General features: G+C 64.7%; 1 protein-coding gene across 1 annotated transcript in view; it reads left to right on the top strand.

Annotated features, from left to right (window-relative positions):
• The first annotated feature begins 211 nt into the window (after positions 1-211).
• Positions 212-20,351, top strand: part of RXRA (retinoid X receptor alpha) — a 69,993-nt gene continuing 49,853 nt past the window's right edge. Inside the window, exon 1 of the mRNA XM_075559835.1 lies at positions 212-378. Within this exon, the coding sequence (XP_075415950.1) occupies positions 351-378 (28 nt within the window). The 5' untranslated portion in view covers positions 212-350. The remainder of the gene's footprint in view (positions 379-20,351) is intronic.

The following is a 20,351-nucleotide window of genomic DNA, read 5'->3' as shown; positions in this document are numbered from 1 at the left end:
CGCGGCGGGCGCAGGCGGGCCGGGGTCCGGGGTCCAGGTCCGAGCGCGCCGGGCCGAGGCGGCGGCGTTGCGCCGAGTCCCCGCCCGTCGCGGGCCCCCCGCCGCCCTCCCGCCGGCGCCGCAGCGGCGCGGTCGGAGCGGGGCGCGGGCGCGCGCGCGCGGCGGGGGCGCGCGGCGGGGGCGCGGCGCGCGCGCGCGGAGTTTACATTGTTGGGCGACTTTTGCAACAACTCGCCGCGCCGCGGCCTCCGCGCGCCGCCTGCCGCCGCCGCCGGCTCCCCGCGCCCGGGCCCGGCCGGCCTCCGGGGCCGCCCCTGGTCCCGCCGGCCGGGCATGAGCGAGCCGCAGCCATGGACACCAAGCATTTCCTGCCGCTCGGTGAGTGTCGCGGCGGGCGGACCCCGGAGCCCGCGTCCCCCGCGCGCTGGCCGCGCCGGGCGGGCGCCGGGCCGGCAACTTTTCCGGCCGCGCGGCGCGGGGAGGGCGGCCGGAGCGGAGTTGTCTCGGGCGCCGTGGGCAGCGCGGGCCGGCAGGTTCGCTCGGGACCTGCGGATCCCCGACCCCCGACTAAATTTAGCTGCCCCCTTCCCCCTTCCCTTAGTCCGGTATCGCCCTGGGCGCACGACCGCCGCTAGGGTGGCCGCCGCCCGGCCAGCGGGCACTTCCCCCCGGGCCGCTGGCGTCCCGCTCCGGCCCAGCGCAGCCTGTCGGGCGCCGGGGAACTTCTCTCCGCCGGGCCCCCGCGGGCCGGCTGGGCCCTTCCTGGCCTGGGCAGCGCAGGCCCGGGCCCTGGCCCCTCGTGCGTGCCTGCGTGCGTGTGTGTGCGTGTGTGTGTGTGTGTCCTCGGAGAAGGCAGCCCGGTCGCTCCCCCCACCCCACCCCCACCCCCACCCCACCGAAGCAGCCCCAGGCGAGTGGTCACGCAGGGGCCTGTGGAACCCGCGGACTTGTGGAGGCCCGTCTCTGGAACAGCCGCTGGACCGGGTGGCTCTCTGGAGTAGGAGTCGCTTTTGGGGGGACACCCCAGCCCTTGCCCTACTCCAGACCCTCCGCGGTGGAGGAGGGGGTCTGGCCCCGGTCACAATGCCCTCCCCAGGGCTTTGGCACCAGGGTAGGCGGGCAGGGGGTACTTTATAAATGAGCTCTGGAAGGATATTAATTTGGTGGCGAGGGCTGCTGCCAGCCTGTCAGACTGGGTGACGGATTTGTGCTGGATGGAAATTAAAACAGCTGATTATGAATGAAGGCTTCCGTGGGCTGCCCCTCCCGCCTGCTCACTGCCCCCTGCGGCTGGGGTGCTTGGGAGGCCGTGTGGCACCAGGCCAGGGGACATCTCTAGAGGGTGTGACCGCCCAGAACCTGCTCAGGATAAGTTTGTCCCCCAGGGCACACTCGCCCTGGGCTTCCAGTGTTCACGGAGACCTCCTCACCTAAGCCCCCGGCTCTGGGCCCATGTCCACCCACTTTACAGCCGATAAAGGCCTCAGAGGGAGGGTCTCACTTGAGAACCCACGCTATGGAGTGGTGATTTTGGGGTTTGGACCTGCAGTTTGTGGGTGCTCGTGCCCGAGAGACTTTACTGCTGCTGGCCGCTTTGGGGAGGAGGGGCGCTCCCCGTGTGGGCCCAGCCATCTCCTTCCTCCCTAAAGCTGTGTGCATGTAAGTGCATGTTTGTGCGTGGGCACACACACACTCACACCCCCCCCCCCCGGTGGGTTCTTCCGGAATGTTCTTTACCGGGATGCCCCTGTGTCTCTAGGACGTGGTGGGGGCCTGGGTGCACCCTGGCCGGGTGCTGGGGCAGGGCAAGTCCCTGTCCCCGACACTGGAAGCACAGACCTGGTCTGAGGCACCGGTGCAGGCTGCTGCATGTCGGGCAGGGCCAGCATTCCCAGCTGCAGGGTATCTGTGCTGCCTAGTCCCTGTGACAGGAGGGGCCCTGGTGGACACTCTTTGCCCTCGGGAGTCTCGAGGGCCCGTGTTCCCGCCTGGCTGGGTCTCCCAGAAGCCCCTGTCCCAGGCCTGAGCTCCAGTCATGGGCTCTAATTACAGTTGAGATTTTCCTGAGCTTGTGACTGACTCTGAGGGCCAGCGGACTTGAAGGCTCATTGAAGAGGCAACTTGCCTAAGCCCTTTGGTCAACATGGCCTAATCCCTTGTGTGTGTGTGTGTGTGGGGGGGTGAGGGTGTGAGTGTCAGCATGCTGGCTGCCAGAGCAGCCAGGCGGCTGGAGCCCACAGCCACCCCATGTAGCCTGCTGGAGCCGCCACTTAGAGGCCTTGGCCTTGGTGGGCCAAGGCACTTTTGCCCTCTGTAAGAGCTGCCCACCGGGGAGGCCCGAGTGGGGATCTGGGAAGGATCCCAGCAAGGGCTGGTCAACCAGAGCCTCAGGGTCCAAAGGTTTCAGGGCACGCTGGACCCTCTGGGCCCCTGCGTGCTGTCTGTGGGCGGCTGATGGCCAGCAGCAGGGTCAGAGCCCACTGACGGGCCCCTCGGGGAACTTGGGGGGGGCGTGTCGGGGAGCCTGGAGAAGGGTGAGGGGTTACTGGTATCCCCGGAGCCTACAGAACCCAAAATAGAGCACATCCTAGGCCTCCCGAAATAACAGGATCACGTGACTCGGAGGCAGGGCCGAGAGTCCAGCTCGGCCTGACGAGGCAGTTCGTGTGCAGCTCGGGCACTGCCAGTGGTCGGGTGTGGGGCTGGGCAAACCCCGAGGGGCTCTGTTGGCTGAGGAACTGAGAAGGCCGGAAAAACAGCCCTCAGGACAGATGCAGCCTCGCCTGGCTCTCACCGTGTGGCTCTCACACGGGCTGCCATGTGGGACTGGCTGGCCCCGGAGCCCAGGCGCCAGTGGGCAGTTCTGACCTCCCCATTCCCAGATGTAGCCCGTGGAGCTTCGACCCCAGGAAGGCCGGCAAGCAGGCGGGTGGGTGGTCAGGTGGTCGGGCGCTCGGCTGGGGTCTCTTAGGACTTGTGGGGTGCAGGGTCAGGCAAGGCGTCTGTTCGCTCCGGGTGGATGTACGGCCCTGGAGCTCCCCCAGCTGTTCCCATCCTTCCGACCTCAAGGGAGTGTCCGCTTCCAGGAGAACCCCCTGCTCTCCCCTCAGCCCCTGGCAGTTCCGGCTGGAGGTCCTCTTGGTCCCCTGTCCCAGAAAGTGGGGCCTCATGGGGCTTCGGTGGAATTCCTGGTGGGCTGGGTTGAATTCTGGGGATCCCCTCTGACTGGGAGAGGGCCCTTCCCCCTGGGGGACCCAAGGGGACAGATTGCAGACTGACCGGGAGGGGGCTGCAGCCTGTGGGATACCCCTTGCTTGATTGTGTGAGATCTGGCCTGGCCCCTCCTTCATATTCCAGTGAGGCCCCTCAGGCCCTGGGCCTTGGCTTTGGGTATCGAAGGAGGGTGCCAGGCCCAGCCCACCCTGCAGGCCCACGGCAGAGGCCACGGAGCAGGGCCAGCCATGGGCTGGGCATCCCCACATGCCTCACATCTAGGCTGTGTTTTTAAAAAAATTTTGGCTGGGGCTCTCCGTGACCCTTTTGCACGGTGGAGGCGCTGGGCTCTGGATCCGCTCACCTGGTTCCGAGAACCTAGGTGTCAAGACTGTGTGTGTATGTGTGTGGGGTGGTGTGGGGGTGGGGGGAGCGCAGGCGGTCCCTGCAGACTGGGTGCTTCTTGGACAAGTGGACTGGGCAGTGGGGCAGGCTCGCCCCTGCAGTGCCAGGCTGCTGACAGTATTGACTGGCCATCTGTGAAATGACCCTTCGGGTTTAGTCCTGGGTGTGGTCCCTGTGCCCCTCGCTGCTGTCAGGGTGGCGCTGAGGTTTCAGAGGTGCTGGTGTGAGCAAGCAGGGCACAGGCATGAGAGCTGCCTGCTGTCCACTTGCCTTTGCAACTGGGTGGTCAGTCTGGCAAGCTTTGCCGGGGTGCAGGACCCTGGGGGTTCCTGTGGCCCTGCTCTGGGTAGAGGGCAGGTGGGAGGGTTGCTGGGTCCCTGAGGCCAAGCCCAGCTCTTCTCTGCAGTGGACAGGACCCCAGGGCTTGCAGGAGGTGAGGGCCAGGCCCTGGTACAGCCAGCCGGTGGGCATGCGCTGCTGGGAGCATTTGTGGCCCAGTGCCTCACAGACGGGGAGAGGGCTCCCTTGAGTTACAAAGCAATCGTCTAGCTCAGCAGCTGAATGAGCGGGAAATGGAGCAGAAAGCCCAGCAGGGAGATTGGCCCCCGTGATGCCGGCAGGCGGAGGATGTGCACACGTGTGTGCACATGTATCCTCGCACACTCTGCCTCCACCTGCACCCTTTGCCCACTCAGCTCCACGTACCCACTCCCTCCACCTGCACCCTTACACACTCACTCTGCACACCCACTCTCCCCACCTGCATCGTTGCACACACAGCTCCACACTTTCCCTCCCGCCACCTGCACACTCACTCACTCTCACGTAACCTCACCTGCATGTTTACACACTCCTTATACCCACACCCTCACACACTCAGCTCCACACACCTGCTGTTCAGCCACATACCTCACACCCACTGACACACACCTGCCTGCCCCTCCTGCACTCTTGTACTCACCACAGCAATGCACATTTGTGCACACACACACACAGCTTGCACACATGCCCATGGTCAGACTTATGAGCAAACCACAGTGTGGGCAACAACCAGGGTATGTGCCCGGGGATGGCTCAGCCTCCCTCCCACAGGCCTCACAGGGCACCCACTGCACAAGGGGGGCTGGTGTGGCTCCCTGAGGAGTTCATCTGGCCTGAGAGAGGAGAGAGGTGGCAACAGGTGGTGGGGATGGGGGCGGGGCTCTGCAGGTGGCAGGGACGTAAGACAAAGGCCCTGGGGCCTGAGCAGGCGCCAGGCTAGGGGGCTGCTGGAGTCTGTGGGGTTGGCCAGCAGGGGCACCCAGGTGAGGCAAGCAAGGCCTCAGGGAGTCCTGCTTCTGACGGCTGAGACGGGCAGCGAGGACTGGCCCAGGAGGTCACCACCCGACATGTCCCCGTGGGGCCTCTGAGCCCGCTCACGTCCACCTCTGACAACTGGCTGGCCTCCCGTGAGCAGCCTGCCTGGGACTCAGCTAGCCCTGGGTGGTGGGGAGGACCGGGGGCTCTTTTTCCTTAGCAGAGGACCCCTGAGAGAGGCCTGCAGGTCTGCCCTGTCTGCCCGGGAGGGAAGGCACAGGCATCGCACCATGTCCTGGCTACCCCTACGTTCACTGAACCCTGTTTGGGGGCCTGGTGAGCTAGTGGATCTACATGGCAGGGGCTGGGGGGTGGGTGCACATCTGACCCCACCTGAGGCTCTGCTCTCTGTGAGGGTGACAGGCCCCAGGCCTGAGCATCGAGATGCAGTGTTTTGACTTTGCCCCCCACCTCAAGAGCCTTGGGGTGTGGTAGGGGCCTACCTTTGTGGTCTGGGAAGAGCTTTGGGTGTCCAGCCAGTGGGGCAGTGCCTGACAGGAAGGCCCCAGAGGTGGAGCAGCTGGGGTGTGAGTGTGGGGTCCACCCCTGCCCGACGTGGTCACACCTGCCTTCTCGCCTCCCAGTTAACACCTGGAGAGGGCTCTGTGCATGAGACCCTGCTCCTAGTGACACCGGGCCTGTCTGTTCAACTTCCCTGTGTGAGTGCCCTGCCCTGGCTTGGTGAGGGTGGCAATGGGTCTCAGCAGAGGCCAGCCCCCAGCCTGGAGCCAGGAGGCTCCGGGGAGGCAGGCAGGGTGAGCTGGACTGGGGCCAGGCCAGTGCAAACCCTCCAGCAGCCACCAAGAAACCCCGCCGAGTTCAAAGCTGCCTGGGTGTGGCTGAGCTCCGTAATGAGGTTACTGATTCCACCTGCGTCCCAGGGCGGCCCTGGGCCAGGGAGGCCCGGAGCCATGGGGGCTGGACAGCCCTAATTGACCAATTTAACTTAAGTGTCTGTGCCGCCCGCCCGGGGCAGAGGCCGGTGGTGGCAGTGGCAGTGCCGCTGCCTGGGCCACTGTGCTCATGTTGTGAGGGGTTCAGGGGCCTGCCTCTCCCCGCTAGCCACCCCCACTCCAGCCGGACAGCCTGAGCTCCGTCTCTAGATGCCCAAGAGCCGGTACCCTCATTAAGCAGGCTGGGAGGGTGCGCCCCCAGCTCTGACCATCGGTGACCAGGTGGATGCCTGGGCTGCAGGACCCTGGTTGGTGAGGTGCGCCCCGGGGCATCTGCCGCCTGGGTTGCTGTCTGCGGGAAGGAGGATGACACCCCTCCCGCCCCTCCTTTCTCAGATTTCTGGGCAGCAGCAGGGCATCCTTGGCCTGGAACCCCCATGCTTTGGTGCTGTGCTCTGGGGAGGGGACTGTGGGCCCCCCATGAGTCCCCCCGCCCTTCCCCCCCGCGCTGAGATGCCTGCTCCTGCCCTGCTCAGGCCTGGGGTGGCAGGGTAGCCAGTGGGCAGGTCTGGCACTCGTCCTAGGTGGGGCAGGGGGTGCTCCTGAGCAGTTCCTATCAGCCATGTCCCCTGGGCAGCTGTGAGAGGGAAGTCCCTGCTCTCTCAAGGCCACTGCCTAGCCCCTGCTGCGTGCAGCTGGTCCCGGGGCTCTGGGAGACCCGCTCCCTCTGGGCCTTGGTCTCAGTGAACCCTCTGCTTCTCAGAGGGCTGTGCCCGTTGGAGGGATGCACTGGACTGGAGGGCCGGAGACCCAGCCAGGGAACAGCACCGTCCCTTCGGGCTGAGGCTTCCACCTGGGCGTGCTGGGAGGAGCCACACGTGGGTGGGCAGTGGCTTATGGGAGGCAGTGCACCTTGGGAAAGGGATGATGGTAAGGGCAGAGCCTGCGCAGTGGGGCCACACCCTCCCCCCTGCAGCACCCCACAGCTCCTTCTCACCCCCAGCACAGAGGTCCACCCCACCTTGTGGAGCACCCCTCATTGTTCAGAAAGTCCCCCCACCTCCCCAATGACCGTGCTTGCCAGCACTGCAGCGTCTGACCTCAGCCGCCTGTCTGTGAAGTGAGGCACTGTGTGACCCCATGGGCGGGGGCTCAGACTGAGGCAGGCTCGCTTGGCCTGGGGGCTCCTGCCTTTGTATCCTTTCAGAAACAATCTGAGGGAGCACCTGCAGTGTGCTGCCCCTCCACGGCTGTGAGGGGCTGGTCTGAAGCCTTGTTGAGTCTGCAGGTGGCTGGGCGGGTCTATAGAGCAAGGCAGGGGGTCAGAGAGCCCCCCCCCAGGATGCTGTGGTTGTTGGGGGTGAGGAGTAAGGGGTGGGACGGAGTCCTGGAGGTGGGGGGAGCGGAACCCTCCCAGGAGTCCGGGCCCCAGGGGGATGTGGTGTGGGGGTCTTGCTGGCAGGACCTAACAGGGACAGGCTCTTTTGGGCAAGCCCCTTGTCTCCTAGGGGTTTGGGGGGGGGCGGTGGCTGGAGAAGACACAGGGCATGGAGTGGGGGTGTCAGCTGGTCTGGCAATCATTAACCCTGTGCGGGCTGTGGCAGGGGGTGGGAGTGGGCTTCCTGGGACCTGGTGGCCGCAGCCCGCCCCCCTGCTGTCTCTCCTGGACTTCCTGGTCTGGAGTTGGGTGGGGGCTGACAGGGTAGGGCTGCTTTCTGGGTGGGCTGCCGGGGCTGCCTGCCCCCAAACCCCTCATCCGTCCCTCGTGTCCCTGGTCCTGCCCCTGCATGCCTGGGCCACTCGCTTCCCAGGAGCTGGCCCTGGCTGCCCTGTGGCCCGGAAGAAGAAAGCACAGCCGATGGGGACCAGAGTCCACAGGGTGGCAGCATCCACCCCACCCTGCCTGGTGGACTTTCACCCAGGGTCAGGGTCGGGGGTGGGGGTGTGGAGGGCTGGGCCAGGCGGTGGGGGACTGAGTCACTGGGTGCCTTGGCCTCGGGGCCGGGCTGGCCTTGGTTCTGGGGAAGGTGACACTGAGGGACAATACCAGGGGTCGGGGCTGCCCCGCTCCCCTCCCCCTGCCTTCAGTCCTCCCTGCACAAGGAAGGTCCTAGAGCCGCACCAGGCTGTGCCCAGGGGTCACCCCAGACCCCAATTCTCGCCTGGGCCTCACCACATGGACTTGGTGGCCCCCTTCCTTTCCTGGCTTCCTTGTTTGTGGAGTGGCAGGGGCCGTGGGATGGGTCGGGTGTGGGATGGTCTGCCAGTGGCTTCCTGAGGCTAGGACCATGGTGGGCATTGCTGCTCCACGTGGCCCTCCTCAGCCCTGGAAGCAATCATGGCCGGCCCCTAGCACCTGTTTGCTGCCCGAGCCTGTGCTGCTGAGGGAATGAATGTCCAGGGATGGCAGGGAAGTCCTGCTGTGTGTCTAGCTGGTTCCTCCAGTCCTTGAAGTTGGGGGCCCTCTGAGGGAGCCCCCCCCCTCAGGCTAAGAGCCCCTTGGCAAAGCCCTCCCCTCCCCGGGCCTGGAGTCTGTTCCCTCCCCCGGCTCTGTTTGCTGTAGGCATGGCTGCTTTAGGCTGCTCCGACTGTGAAACCTGGGACCCCCTGAGATGAGAGGAGACCCCCCTTCCCCTGTGCTAGACATGCCAAGAGGTTCAGAGAAGACTTCTTCCATCCATCGATCCGTCCTGCTGTCCGGCTGTGTTTGGCCCCAGACGAGGGAGAGCTGAGTGGGTCCCCAGCCGTGTGACCTGGCACAAGCTGTGCCCCGGTGCTCTGTCTGTACAGTGGGCTGTCACTCCTCACAGGCGCGGAAGCAGGTCGGGCCTACGGTGGCAAACAGTGGCTGTGTCCACGGACAGGGACAGGATCATTCTCCAGCTGCCCTGGTCCGAGCTGAGGGGAGGGGGGGATATGTGAGCGCTTGCAGGGGGATGTCACTTCTGGCCTCCTCAGGCCCGTGTCTCAGCTGCTGCTATCAGAGCCAGCAGGCAGAGCTGGTGAGTCCTCGCTTGGCCCTCCCAGACCAGCCCCCTCCCACCGCTGGGTGCACTGCACCCCAACTCTCAGCATGCTTCCCTCGGGGCCAGAGCCTCTTGGATCTGGGTCTCTGGCCACCCCTGAAGTGGGGTGCACCCTGTGTGGTCCCTGAAGTGAGGTGCACCTGGAGTATGGTCCCACGCAAGCCTTTCAGTGGGTGGTTTTGCTGGGCGGGGTGCTGAGGAGTGAGGCGTCCGGGCGTCGGAGGGTGATCAAGCTGCACTGAGCAGGCGTGAGCCGTTTGAGCTGCTCTGTGGGGAAGGGGAGAGATGAAGGAGATCCCACAAGGGCTGTGAGGTGGGGTCAGTGTCTGGGGAAGGCTGGGAGATGAAGCCGGTGGGGTGATAGATTGGAATGTGTATGTGTGTGTGTGATTCCAGAGCCCTTGGAACTCGGGGCGGGGGGGTGGTGGCTCTGGAGGGTGCAGGCTAGATCAGCCACCCCGAGAGGGTCCCGCCTGGGATAGGGCCCGAGGGTAGGGACCTGGGGGGAGGGGCTCCAGGGCTGCCTCCCTATCCATCTCAGGCCTGATCTGCCCTGCTGGAGGCCGCCTCCCTGTCCTGCCCAGCGGGGAAAACTGTGAGACCAGTCTCCGTGGAGGAGGGGTGCCCTTGCTACTGGGGGTGACCGTTCCAGGCCCTGCAGTGTGGTCCCTGGGCCCAGCCCTGGAGTAAGGCAGGGGGGTCCCGTCACCAGCCTGGTGCGTCAGGACACTCCCTGGAGCCTAAGCAGGACTGCTGTGTGGCCCTGTGGGCCTTGAGGGCGCCCAGTGTGTGTCCTCAGGTCGGGAGGGCGGCAGGTGTGCAGGCCAGCCTGGGACCAGGCCCATCCGTGTGTGTGCACAGTGACTACCGTGGGCCATGTCTGTAAGGATGGAAGGGCTTGGCGGGGGTGCACAGCCCCCTCGTGCCCATGTTTGCGGGCTGCTGGGTCTGGAAGGCCGTCCCAGCCCAGGTGCCCAGCCTGGTCCCTCCAGCTAGGTCAGCGGCTGCAGGCAGCGCCCGGGCCACACTGACTCAGGAGGCTGTGGAACCCGGTGCCTGTTGGGGAAGGGTTATCGAGCCCAGGCTGGGCCAGCACGCATCCTGTCTGCTGGCGGTGGCGTGCCAGGGGAGCCGAGCTGGCCCTGGACCAGGCTGATAAGCTTCGGAGCTCCTTATCGGGGGCCCCTACCCGCACCCCTTCCAGGCCCTGCATGGAAGCCGGATCCTGAGTCCCACCCAGCTTGGGGCCTGGAGCAGGGGCTCCAGAGACCCCAGAGAGAAGGAGGCCTTTCCCAAACCCGCCCTGACCCCTCCCCCATCCGTCCGCCGACCCCCGCCTTCCTTGGCAGCCGGCCGCAGGCCACTGTCCCTCCCCTGTTCCCTGGCTGCCTTTCTGAGGACAAGGGGCCAATTGTTGCCATCTCTATTGTCTCCTATGGGCTCTGGACAGCCGCCTCCACCTCGGGACAGCCCGGGGACTCCGCCTGAGATCTGGGTCACCCGCCCCCAGGTCTGGTGTCTGGGTGGGGCCGTGAAGGCCGTGGCCCTAGCTCTGGCCCTGTGTCCTCTGTCTCACCATATATCCCTTGTCCAGGCCTCACCCACACCCCCTGCCTGTGTTGCTGGGCCCTTCATAGGGTCTGAGGGTGGGGTTGGGGGCCCTTTTCCTTTTGAGCCCCCCCCCCTTGGGGACCTGGTGCCAGATCTACATGGAGGAGGCATGCCCCTGTGGTCAACCCACTCTAGGCTCCACATTCTGAAGCCAGAGAAGCTGTGGCCTGGGTCAAGCACCCCCCCCCCCCACGGGTCCTGTCCCTTAGTGAAGGGCCCAGGGCAGGCTTGTGTGAGCAGTGGAGTGCAGGTGTGTGTGTGTGTGTGTGTGTGTGAACTCTGGATGTGTATCTGTGTGTGCATATGTGTGTGTGCGTGTGCGCGTGTTTGAGGGTGCATACAGCTCCAGGCCTGGTCCTGGTTGTCGGGAGGCAGCAGAGAAGAGCCAGGAGGGCAAGGATACCAGACACCCCCCTGAGAGCAGGGCAGGGCAGTGAAGAGCAGGTGAGTGTTCTGGCTGTCGTGGGAGATTGGGTTGGGGCAGCCAGGTGCTGAGTTAGACGGTGTCAACCCCCCAGACCTCCCACTGAGTCCCTGGAGAGAGGCGAGGGGATGCTGGTGGCCAGCCCCAGGGGCAGAGGCTGGGCAGCCAGGAGAGATGAGAGTGGCCCCTGTGGCAAGTGCACAGTACACATCTCCTTGCTCTGGGCCCAAGACTGGGCAGACATCACTAATTGATCGTAGCACCCAGGTTCCCTCCGCAGGTGTCCTGGTCAGATGTCACCAATGGATGGCCTTGATCACATGCTGCCCCAGCAAGTGCCTTGGTGAGCGAGGCAGTAGTGGAGAACCTCCCCTCCCTCCCAGCACACACCGCACCCCAGAGGTGTGCAGGCGTGTAGCGGCAAGGGCTGCACCCTGTGGCCCTCTGGCTGGGGCACCTGAGAGACTGAAGCCAGGGCAGTCATGCACACTTGAGCGTGAATGAGCCTAGCGTGAACTCTGGAGGCCCTCCCTGGAGAGAACTGGAAGGGATGCCCTGTCTTACTGTGCAGATGGGCAGCTGAGGGACCACACCTCGAGCCCAGCCCACCCACCTTTGGGAGAGCTGGGTGCCAGGCTGGAATGGGTGGGGAAGGTGGGGGCCCGGGAGTGGATTAGAACAGAGATCCGCTGTTCGTTAGGGGCGTGGTCAGGATTCAAACCCAGCACTCCAGATTTCTTCAAGGGGCTTTCTGCCCAGGGCCTGGCAGGGGCGGTCCAGGTGGAGTGGGCAGCCAGCCCTGGCCGGGAGGGGTCTGGAGCCTAGCCAGCCAGCTGGGCAGGGGGTCTCCTTCTGGGTGCCTTAATTTCCTATTTTTACTTCCCTCCTCGCTTCTCTTAGCAGCCTTAGGCTGGATGGGCCATGGCCCTCAGCTCCTCATGGCAGGGTGTGTGTGTGTGTGTGGGGGGGGGGGGGATCAGCTTGGCTTACATGCCTCCTGAGACTGGGAGCTCCCTCCCTCCAGGCAATCTGCTCAGAAGAGCAGCCCCTCCCTGTCCACAGGGAGCGTTCTGGGGCCGGCTGAGTGTGTGGGGGTGCTGAGGGTTGTGACTCAGGCCCTCATACCCACCCTCCCCTGGCCCTTGGCTGGGTGCTGAGCACAGGGCTGGTTGGGCCAAGGAGGAAGGGTGATAGTGGGTGTGGGGGCGCTGTGGACGGGTGGGGAGGTGAATACTTGGCGTTCCTGCCTGGGACTGGCCAAGCAGGTGCTACGAGGCAGGGCTGGGCGTGTTCCATCTGTGTCCACTGCTGGCTCCAGCCACACCCGTTGAAGGACTGCGAGCCTGGAAGCCCCCTGGGCAGGGGTTGTTGCTTGTGCCTGCCAGGCCTGGTAGGGGGGTCCTGTCTGTGGCTGTGGGTGGTGTTTGGTCTACGAGGGGGTTCTGAGCTGCCAGATCCAGTCTAGACAAGGACTCTGGCTGCTGGGGTCCTGGGGCCAAGCCCACCACACTCTGCCTGGGAAGACATTGCCTGCAGGCAGGCGAGAAACAGGTTCAGGAGGGCCAGCCGGCCCTCAGGGTCACGGGTCGGTCAGTGTTGATGGATCCCGCCTTTAGTTCCTGCAGCTCCACCTCAAGTGGCCTTGCGCTGTGGATGGGGACACAGAGGGACCGGGGGAGACCTGCAGTAACTGTCTGGCATGGTGGCTCCTCCGAGCTGGCAATAGCGAGGGACAGGCAGTCCTGGCAGGCTTCCTGTTGTCGGTGGTGCTGCTCGGGGCTTCAGAGGCATCTGGGCAGTCTCACGTCCCTTGGGGATGGGGGCGCCAAGGTGGTGGGTCTTGAGGGAAGCCAGCAGATTCCTTAGCCCTGAGTTGGAGAAGGTGACAGTGGGCTCAGAGGCCCCCCCCCCCCATCCTGGTTGAATCTGCAGGCAGCTGGCATCCATACCACTGGGCAGCAAGGCCTGGTCATGCATTGTGTTGGGCATGGGTGGCCCCGACCGGGTTGGACAGGCCTGTGTAAGTGCCGCCGCGGTCGCTCAGCTGGTGGGCTCAGGGGCCTTCTGGACACGTGGCCTGCAGGAAGGGGTGTGCATGTGTGTGTGTGCTGAAGATGGTGCCCTGTGGGAGCTGGGCAGGGTGGGTCGGACACGGGGGTCCACAGGCCATGCTCTGTGAAGGCTGCACCGTCCTTGGAGCCAAGGGCACGACTGTGGGCAGGGCGCTCTGTCCATGGCAGGGCTTTGAGGGGATGGGAGTCCCTGCCTGTTCCCAGCTCTCCTGATGCTCGGGCTGATGGGGGTGCAGCTTGGGGGGGGGCGGACCTAGGACTATGGTGGCCTGGCGGTGGCCCTGTGGTGGGGTGTGGTGTGCTCTCTGCTGCAGGACCCACAGGGGCCCAGGCCTCAGAGAATGGGTGGGGGGCCTAGATGTCGGGCGCCGCACGTTGTGTCCAGCCTGTCTGCTCCTCTGAGTCCCCCACCGTGGCAGCAGCTATGCCCACAGGTGGCCCAGTGGTCACTCGGTGCCTGGGTGGGCAGGGCCGACAGGAGTGCTGCCCGCTGACCTCTCTGTGGGCAGCCAGGACCACTGTTTGAGGCCCCTGGGGGTATTTTGTCCCTCAGGCTGGGACCCCAGAGTGCTGGGGTACAGACCCTGATCGTCCAGTGGCCCAGCCCCTGCACAGCTGTGGACCTGGGGTGGGGGTTTCCTTCAAACTCTGCAGCTCCCGTAGGGCCTGGGGAGGGCAACCAAAAGAGGTTTTGCTAAGTCCTTGTCTGGGGCAGAGGGGCAGTGACTGGTGTCCCCCTCTGCTGGGAGGAGACATGCTGCTCTGCTGGTAAAGGTAGGGGTGTCTACTCCCCAGGAAGGGGCTCTCAGGGGGGTGGGGTCCAGGAAGCTGAGACCCCCCCCTGCACAGCCTCGCACTGCCTTGGGGCTGTGGGTAGGGACCCCGGCGTGTGTGTGTGGGGGGGAGGGGAGCTGGGAGTGGAGCCTCTCCTGCCAGCCTGTTTCAGCAAAGAGGATCTTTTGTAACTGTGGGAATGGGTGCTTCCTCCCCGGGGAAGAGGGGCCAGCGATGGGTCATCAGGCAGGAACCTCACCCCGCAGCACCCCCCTGTGGCACGTGCCCTCTCCCCCTTCTCATAAGGCCCTTCCAGGCCCTAGGTGGTGTCCCTCATGGGGAAGGCTCTCCTGCCTGTGCCTCAGGGGTCCCGCTGTGTGGCACGGGAGTAGTCAAGCCTGCCCCACCCTCCCTGGCCTCAGTTTCCCAGCAGGCCCTTCCAGGCTGACCGTGAGGGTGTGGGGGCATGCTTCCTGTGGAGGCGGTGGGGGTGGGGGGAGCTTGGGGCTGGCTGGGCACGTGGTGGGGGTGTGGGGGCTGGGGGTCAGTCACCTCCAGCTTCCTGCCAAGTGGGGCCGTTCTGACTCAGCAGGAGCAGGCTGAGGAAGGGAACCCCAACCCTGGTCCCGCCCGAAGCCCAGAGCCCAGACTCTCCTGACACCCTCACAGACTAATTGGTCTGTGGCAGGGCCAGCTCCTGGGCCCTTTCCCACACTGCCCTGAGACCCGGCTCCTGCTCATCCCTCTGTGGCTCAGGGCCACAGGCTGCCCTAGCTCCTCAGTGGCAACCACTCAGTATCCAGAGCACCGGCCACTCCCTGTGGGCCGGCTCCCCACTGCAGTGCCCCTCAGTCTGTATGTACCTATGATCGCTGGGGAGGGGGGTGGGGGGGCTGCGGGCTTCACGTCCAGAATCCCCACTGGAAGGATCTGCGTTTGGGCCTGTGCAGTGTCAGATGGCGAGTGTTGGGGGGCAAGGGGATTCCCGCATTCCCTTTGTGCCTGCAGCCAGTGCCTAGGCTCCAGCTCTCAGTGGTGGCTGGCAGGCAGGTGGGAGGGTGGCGGCTGAAGGGCTGTGTCTCCAGCTGCGTGTGGGGGACTATGGGGTCAGGGCTAGCTCTGGGCATGGCTGCTGCTCTGGGCCTCCATCTGCTCCCCCACCCCCAGGAAGCAGGCTGAGTCTGGAGGGGAGGAGGGAGGCCCCCAGCAGTCTGCTGGGAGGGAGGCACTCGGAATGGAGGTTGTGTTGGGCCCCTCACTGGCCCCGAGTCCTTGCTCGGCTCCAGGGCACCCTGGTCACCCAGTCCTCCTCTTGGACATTGTACAACAGGTAGCACCAGCTCGCCACCCCTTCTCCCCCGAGACGGTGCCAGCACCTCTTGGGACCAGGCAGGGCCTCTGGGGGCGCCCCAGAGGTGGTCAAAGCTGTGTGAATTATGCACCTCGGGGAAGCCGTGACAGGGGCCTCCGGGCCAGGGGTCGCTGGGCCCATGTGCCCCTTCCTCCAGGAAGCCAGCCTCGCTTCCCCTGCCATGCCCGGACTTGGGCCCCTCAGGCACCTGGTCCCTTCAGAGGCCCTGGACCTTCTCCCGGCCCCCAGTACAGCAGGACCCCCCTGCCCGCACCCCATATGGCCTGAGCATGCTGTTCTCCAGGACCCTTCCTTGCACCCCACTGCCCTGTGCAGGCGGCTCTCTCCTCTCCAACTCATTGTCCCCTTTGCCTGGTGAGAGGACCCACAGGTAGGGGCCCCCAGGACATGGCGCTGATGGCTGATGACCAGAGTAGGAGCACCAGGTGGAGGTGGAATGCAGGTGGGTTGCGGGGCGGTACTTGGCTTCCATGCTTGGCCTGGCGTGGCGGAGGGGAGCGGGCAGGGAAGGGTTAAGACAGCACGGTGCCCCTGTTTCTAATTTTCCTAGGTGATTTAATAAAAATGTAAATGGCCGGGCGGAGGCCGCCCGGCGGGTGTTGACCGAGATGAATTACCATCTCGGTGGTCAGCTGCCTTTGTCTCCTTGCTCTGCACTGCTGAGGACACCGCCCGCCCACCCGCCTGCCCTGGAGGAGGACCCGGCCCCGACGTGGGGCCTTCCCTCTGAGTGTTCAAGGTGCACGGGGCTGACCAGTGTGGCCAGGGCTTGCTCTGTTGGCGGTCAGGTCCTGGGTGTGTGGGGCTCTGGGCATCCTCATGGAATGACGTGGGTGTTGGGATGTGGGGCGGCAGGAGCAGAGGGCATGTGCAAAGGCACTGTGGTGGGGGAGGGGGGCTCCGCTGGGTGAGGGGTGCTGGGTGGGGCAGGATTTCCGGGGGGGCGGACAGGCCCTGGACATCCTTGAGAGGGGCATCAGCTGGGGGTGGGTGAAGGGGTGGGGACGAGGACTTGTTCCGTGGTCTGAGCCCCTGGGATGGGGCTGGGGCCCTAGCAGTGGGGATGGGACAATGGGGCGGACAGGGGTTCCTGGTGCCAGGGTGTTCCAGTGGACTTGAGCCCCAGTATCCCGAGCCCCCACTTGGGCGGGGTCCCCTGAGCGCCACCTGCCCACTGGGGCCTGGGGTCTCCCTGCGCCTAGGGGCTCCTGGCCTGCGGTCTTCCATGTGCTTTTGGACATCTCAGCTGTGTGCCCTGCTTCTCTCGGCCTGGGGATCTCGGGGCATCCCCCTGTGGGATGCTTCTCTGAGGAAGATGGTGCAGTGTGGCTCCCGGGAGGGAGGGTGTACCCAGTCTCAGCTCCTCCCATCCACCTGGACCATGCCGGGCCCCGCTGGGCCCTGCTGGGCCCCACTCCCTGTGCCCATGCACCCAGCCGGCCACCCTGGGCCCTGACTCCCACCTCTGCTCAGGACTTGGGAGCTGAGGCCTACCAGCTGGCCAGTGGGCCCAGCTGCCCAGCGAGGCCCAGCGATGTGGTGCTGATGGCTGCTTGATGGAGTGGCCTGTCTGCAGTCTCCTGGGCGGCTGGTCAATGTCATGCTGGGCCAGCGGGAGGCAGGCTCCCCGGGCTGCATACTGTACACTGTGGGGGTGGGCAGAGTCTCGAGGGTCTGGGGCAGCTGGCGCTGGAGGAGGGTGTGGGCAGACCCAGCATGGGGGGAGCTGCTGGACACTCCTGGGGTGGCCTCAGTTTCCCCAACTGTGGAGGGAGGGAAGGAGGAAGGTGGGCACTGTTCTTGGTGGACTGGTTGCTCACTTGCTGCACACAAGCGCAGCAGTGGTTTCGCTGGACAGCACCAGTGGCCGTGGACGCGCCCCTGCTGTCCATTTGAGGCTACACTTAGGGACAGGAGCAGCTAAGTGCCTGCCGCCCAGGGCTTCATCCGCTCGAGTGGCCATCACTTCTCTGTCCCAGTGAGAGTCTTGGCCCTGGGGAGCTCTTCCCTGGGAAGAAGGTGGCTCTTGCCACCAGTACACGCAGGGCCACTTCTGGGGGTCGAGGGGAGCCCAGTGCCCAGGGCCTGGGTCTGCTGTCTTTTGTCACAGTGTGGCGGCACCAGCTTGTGCAGGGCCCGGTCTCCACCTGTTTCCGTGTGGTCTCTTTCCTGGTGAGCCTCTGAGGGTGGGGATGGGCAGTGCCAGGGTGGCTGGGTGCCTGTCCGTGTCCCCATCTGTAAAATGGGGCTCCGGTGAGGCGTGTGAACTGGCAGTGGGGAGCTGGTTTTCAGCACATCCTGGGGGTGGGCGTTTGCGGGCCTGGTGGTCGGGAAAAACAGCAGGGGAGTTGCAGGTGACCCTGCAGGCCGCTGTGCCCACCCCAGAGGGCTTTGGTGAGGTGTGGGCATTCGGCCCTCAGAGAGGGGCGGGTGGGGTGGGCGAGCCATGAGAGTGCTCAGCAGCTCCCCGGGCTGCTCCTCCACCACCCCTGGCTCTATCCCCCACCTGTGGCCTCTTCCTCTTGGGGTCCTGCTTGGGAAAGGCCATCCTGCCCAGGCTGTGAATATTTCATCAGCAGATTAAATATTGAAGCTGCGTCCCTGCTTGGGGAAGGGGCAAGGGGGAGGGAGATGGGGCGTAGCTCTGAACCTTCCTTGGTGAGGGTGACGTTGTTGTAGCTCCCCTGGGCCCCTCTCCTAAGCTGCAATGTGATGGCCAGTCCACTGGGAGAGGGCGTGGGCACAGGGTCCTGTCTGCGGGGAGGTAGGGACTTTGGAGGAAAGTGTGATGACCCCTAGGGCCTGCGGGCTTGGCCCACGCCTGGTGTGCGGTTGGGGGGTGCATGTGAGCGTGTCTCTGAGCCAGCATGTGCCTGGTGTGTGTGCAGTATGCACTGCCCATGAGCACATGTGTGTGTGTGTTGTGTTGAGCAGGGCCCCGTGAGTGTGCATATGTGAGGGTCGGTGGGAGTCAGGGCATGAGAGTGTGTGTGCACATAGGTGTGAGTGTGCATATAGTATCAGTGTGTCAGTGTATGAGTGTAGTGTGTTTGTGCATGAGTGTGTGTGGCTCAGGTGCACTCTCAAGGTAATGAGTGCAGGTGTGAATGCGAGTGAGTGGGTGTTTCAGTGTGAGAGTAGTGAATGTAGGTGTGATTGTGTGGTTGTGAGTGGGAGTGGGGTGTGTGTGAATGTGTGTGGCTGTGAGTGTAGGTGTGTGCATGTGGGTGTGATAGTGTGGCTGTGAGTGGGAGTGTGGTGTGGTGTCAGTGTGTGGCTGTGTGTATGGGTGTGTAGGTGCGAGTGTGAACATGGGTGTGAGTATGGCTGTGATAGTGTGGCTGTGATGGAAACAGGTGTGGACTGAGTGTGTGAATGTGTGTGAATGTGAGAGGTGAGTGTAGGCATGAGCGTGCATGCGGGTGTGAGTGCGTGGATGTGGGGGGCTGAAGCCTGGCTTGTTCCTCAAGGACCCTCTGAGTGGGCTGGGCTTGGATGCAGGTGGGGCAGTGTGTATGTGGGGGACCGGAGGCCCGGGGCCTCCCCTTGTGGGGGGAGGTGTGAATGAGCACTTAGGACAGTGAGCACAGCCCGAGGCACCCTGAGGGCCCGCAGCCCAGGGCTGAGCACCCCATTGTAGGTGCTGAGCTGCACGGGGTGGGGGTGGGGTGCTGGGCAGCGGGCATGGCCCAGGCTACAGCAGGGTGGGATGGCTTGGGGAAGGGGTGCATGATGGGCGCTCTTCACTCTGGGAAGGATGGGGCCGGGCCAGTTGGCACCAGACTTGTCATTGCGGCCCTGCTTGGCTCTGGGAAGAAGCTGCTGCGAGCCAGGGCGCACACTGGCTGAGGACGAGTGCCTGCACCACCCGGGCCTGCAGCCCGCCCGCTGCTTCATGGCGCTGGTGTTCCCGGAGCGGCTGCAGCAGCAGGAGGCCCAGGGCAGTGGGTCCGGCTGTGTCCTGACAGCCTGAGGGCTGTGGGAGGGGCTGGGGGTGCATGTGAAACAGCATCCTGGCAGGAGTCTGTGTGTGTCCTGTGGAACCCAAACTCACCTGGCTTTACACAACCTGCTTTTTACACCTGCTTTTTGTGCTGGGAGGCCCACTGCGGAACAGCCGGCCACTCCCTGTGGGGTCATGGAGGAGGGCTAGGAGACGCTTTTGGGGTGGAGGTGCCAGCGGACCCCCAGGATCTAGGGGGTGGTCGTCGTGTTATCTTCTCTCCACTCAGTCTGGTGCTGCCCTGCCCCCCCCTCCCCCCAGGTGACCCCTGGCCACATCTGGCCCGTCTGAGTTTTGCTGGGAGTGTGTGCACATCCTCTTCTGTTGGCATCCGTGTGGGGTCCTCTCACTGTCTGGAATTGGGATGCCGGACCCCCCTCGGAGCCACAGGGGAGATGCAGGCCCTGGCCCCACGTGGAGCGTCTTGGGGTGTGAAGACATGAGCGTGAACTGTGTTCTTAGAAGGCCAGGGGGACCGGGGCAGCTTTCAGACACCCGCAGAGGGGTGGGCTTGCTGCAGCTTCAGACCGACCGATGGCAGGGCGTTTGCTGTGTTGTTTGCCGGCAGGTCACCCTGGGGAGTCGCATTCTGCTCCCCTCCAGCCCTCGAGGCCACTCCAGGCGGTCTCCTCAGGGCCCTTTAAAAACAAGGTCCAGTCCACACAGTGGCTTCCGAGGGCCAGGGAGCGGCTGGGCCCGTGGAGTTTGAGGCCGAGAGGCAGCTCGGAAGGTGGTGGTGACTGAGGGTTGAGATCCCAAAGGGGGCCCTGGCGTGGGTCCTCTGGAAGGACACCGGGCCGTCTCGGGCTGGTGAGGAAGAAGGGCTAAGGGAACGGAGACGGTGCTGGTGAGAAGAGTCAGGGGAGCTGTGCCCAGAGGTTCTCCCATCACGACCGCTCCTTCTCAGAGGGCCGCAAGGGCAGGCCCAGGAGCACGTCCACCCTCCAGCCCGGAGCTGCCCCTCCAGCCTGCGTCTCATTCCATGACTCGCGGAGCCGTTCAAGGGGGCGCGGTGGGCCCCTGGGGGAGGCCTTACAGGCCACCATTTCCAGGGGGTGTGGATCAAAAGGGGAGCGTGGAGAGATGGACCAGGGCCTTCCGAAGGTGGCCATAGAGTGGACGAAGGACGGGCTGTCCACAAACACTAGCTTAACGTGTTGAGAGCTTAGTTTAATGAAGGTGTAGTACATTTTGACTGTGCC

This window comes from Tenrec ecaudatus, chromosome 10 (assembly GCF_050624435.1).
Source record: "Tenrec ecaudatus isolate mTenEca1 chromosome 10, mTenEca1.hap1, whole genome shotgun sequence".
Taxonomy (NCBI): domain Eukaryota; kingdom Metazoa; phylum Chordata; class Mammalia; order Afrosoricida; family Tenrecidae; genus Tenrec; species Tenrec ecaudatus.
Note: the sequence above shows the minus strand (reverse complement) of the source record. Positions and strands in the feature narration are given on the sequence as shown.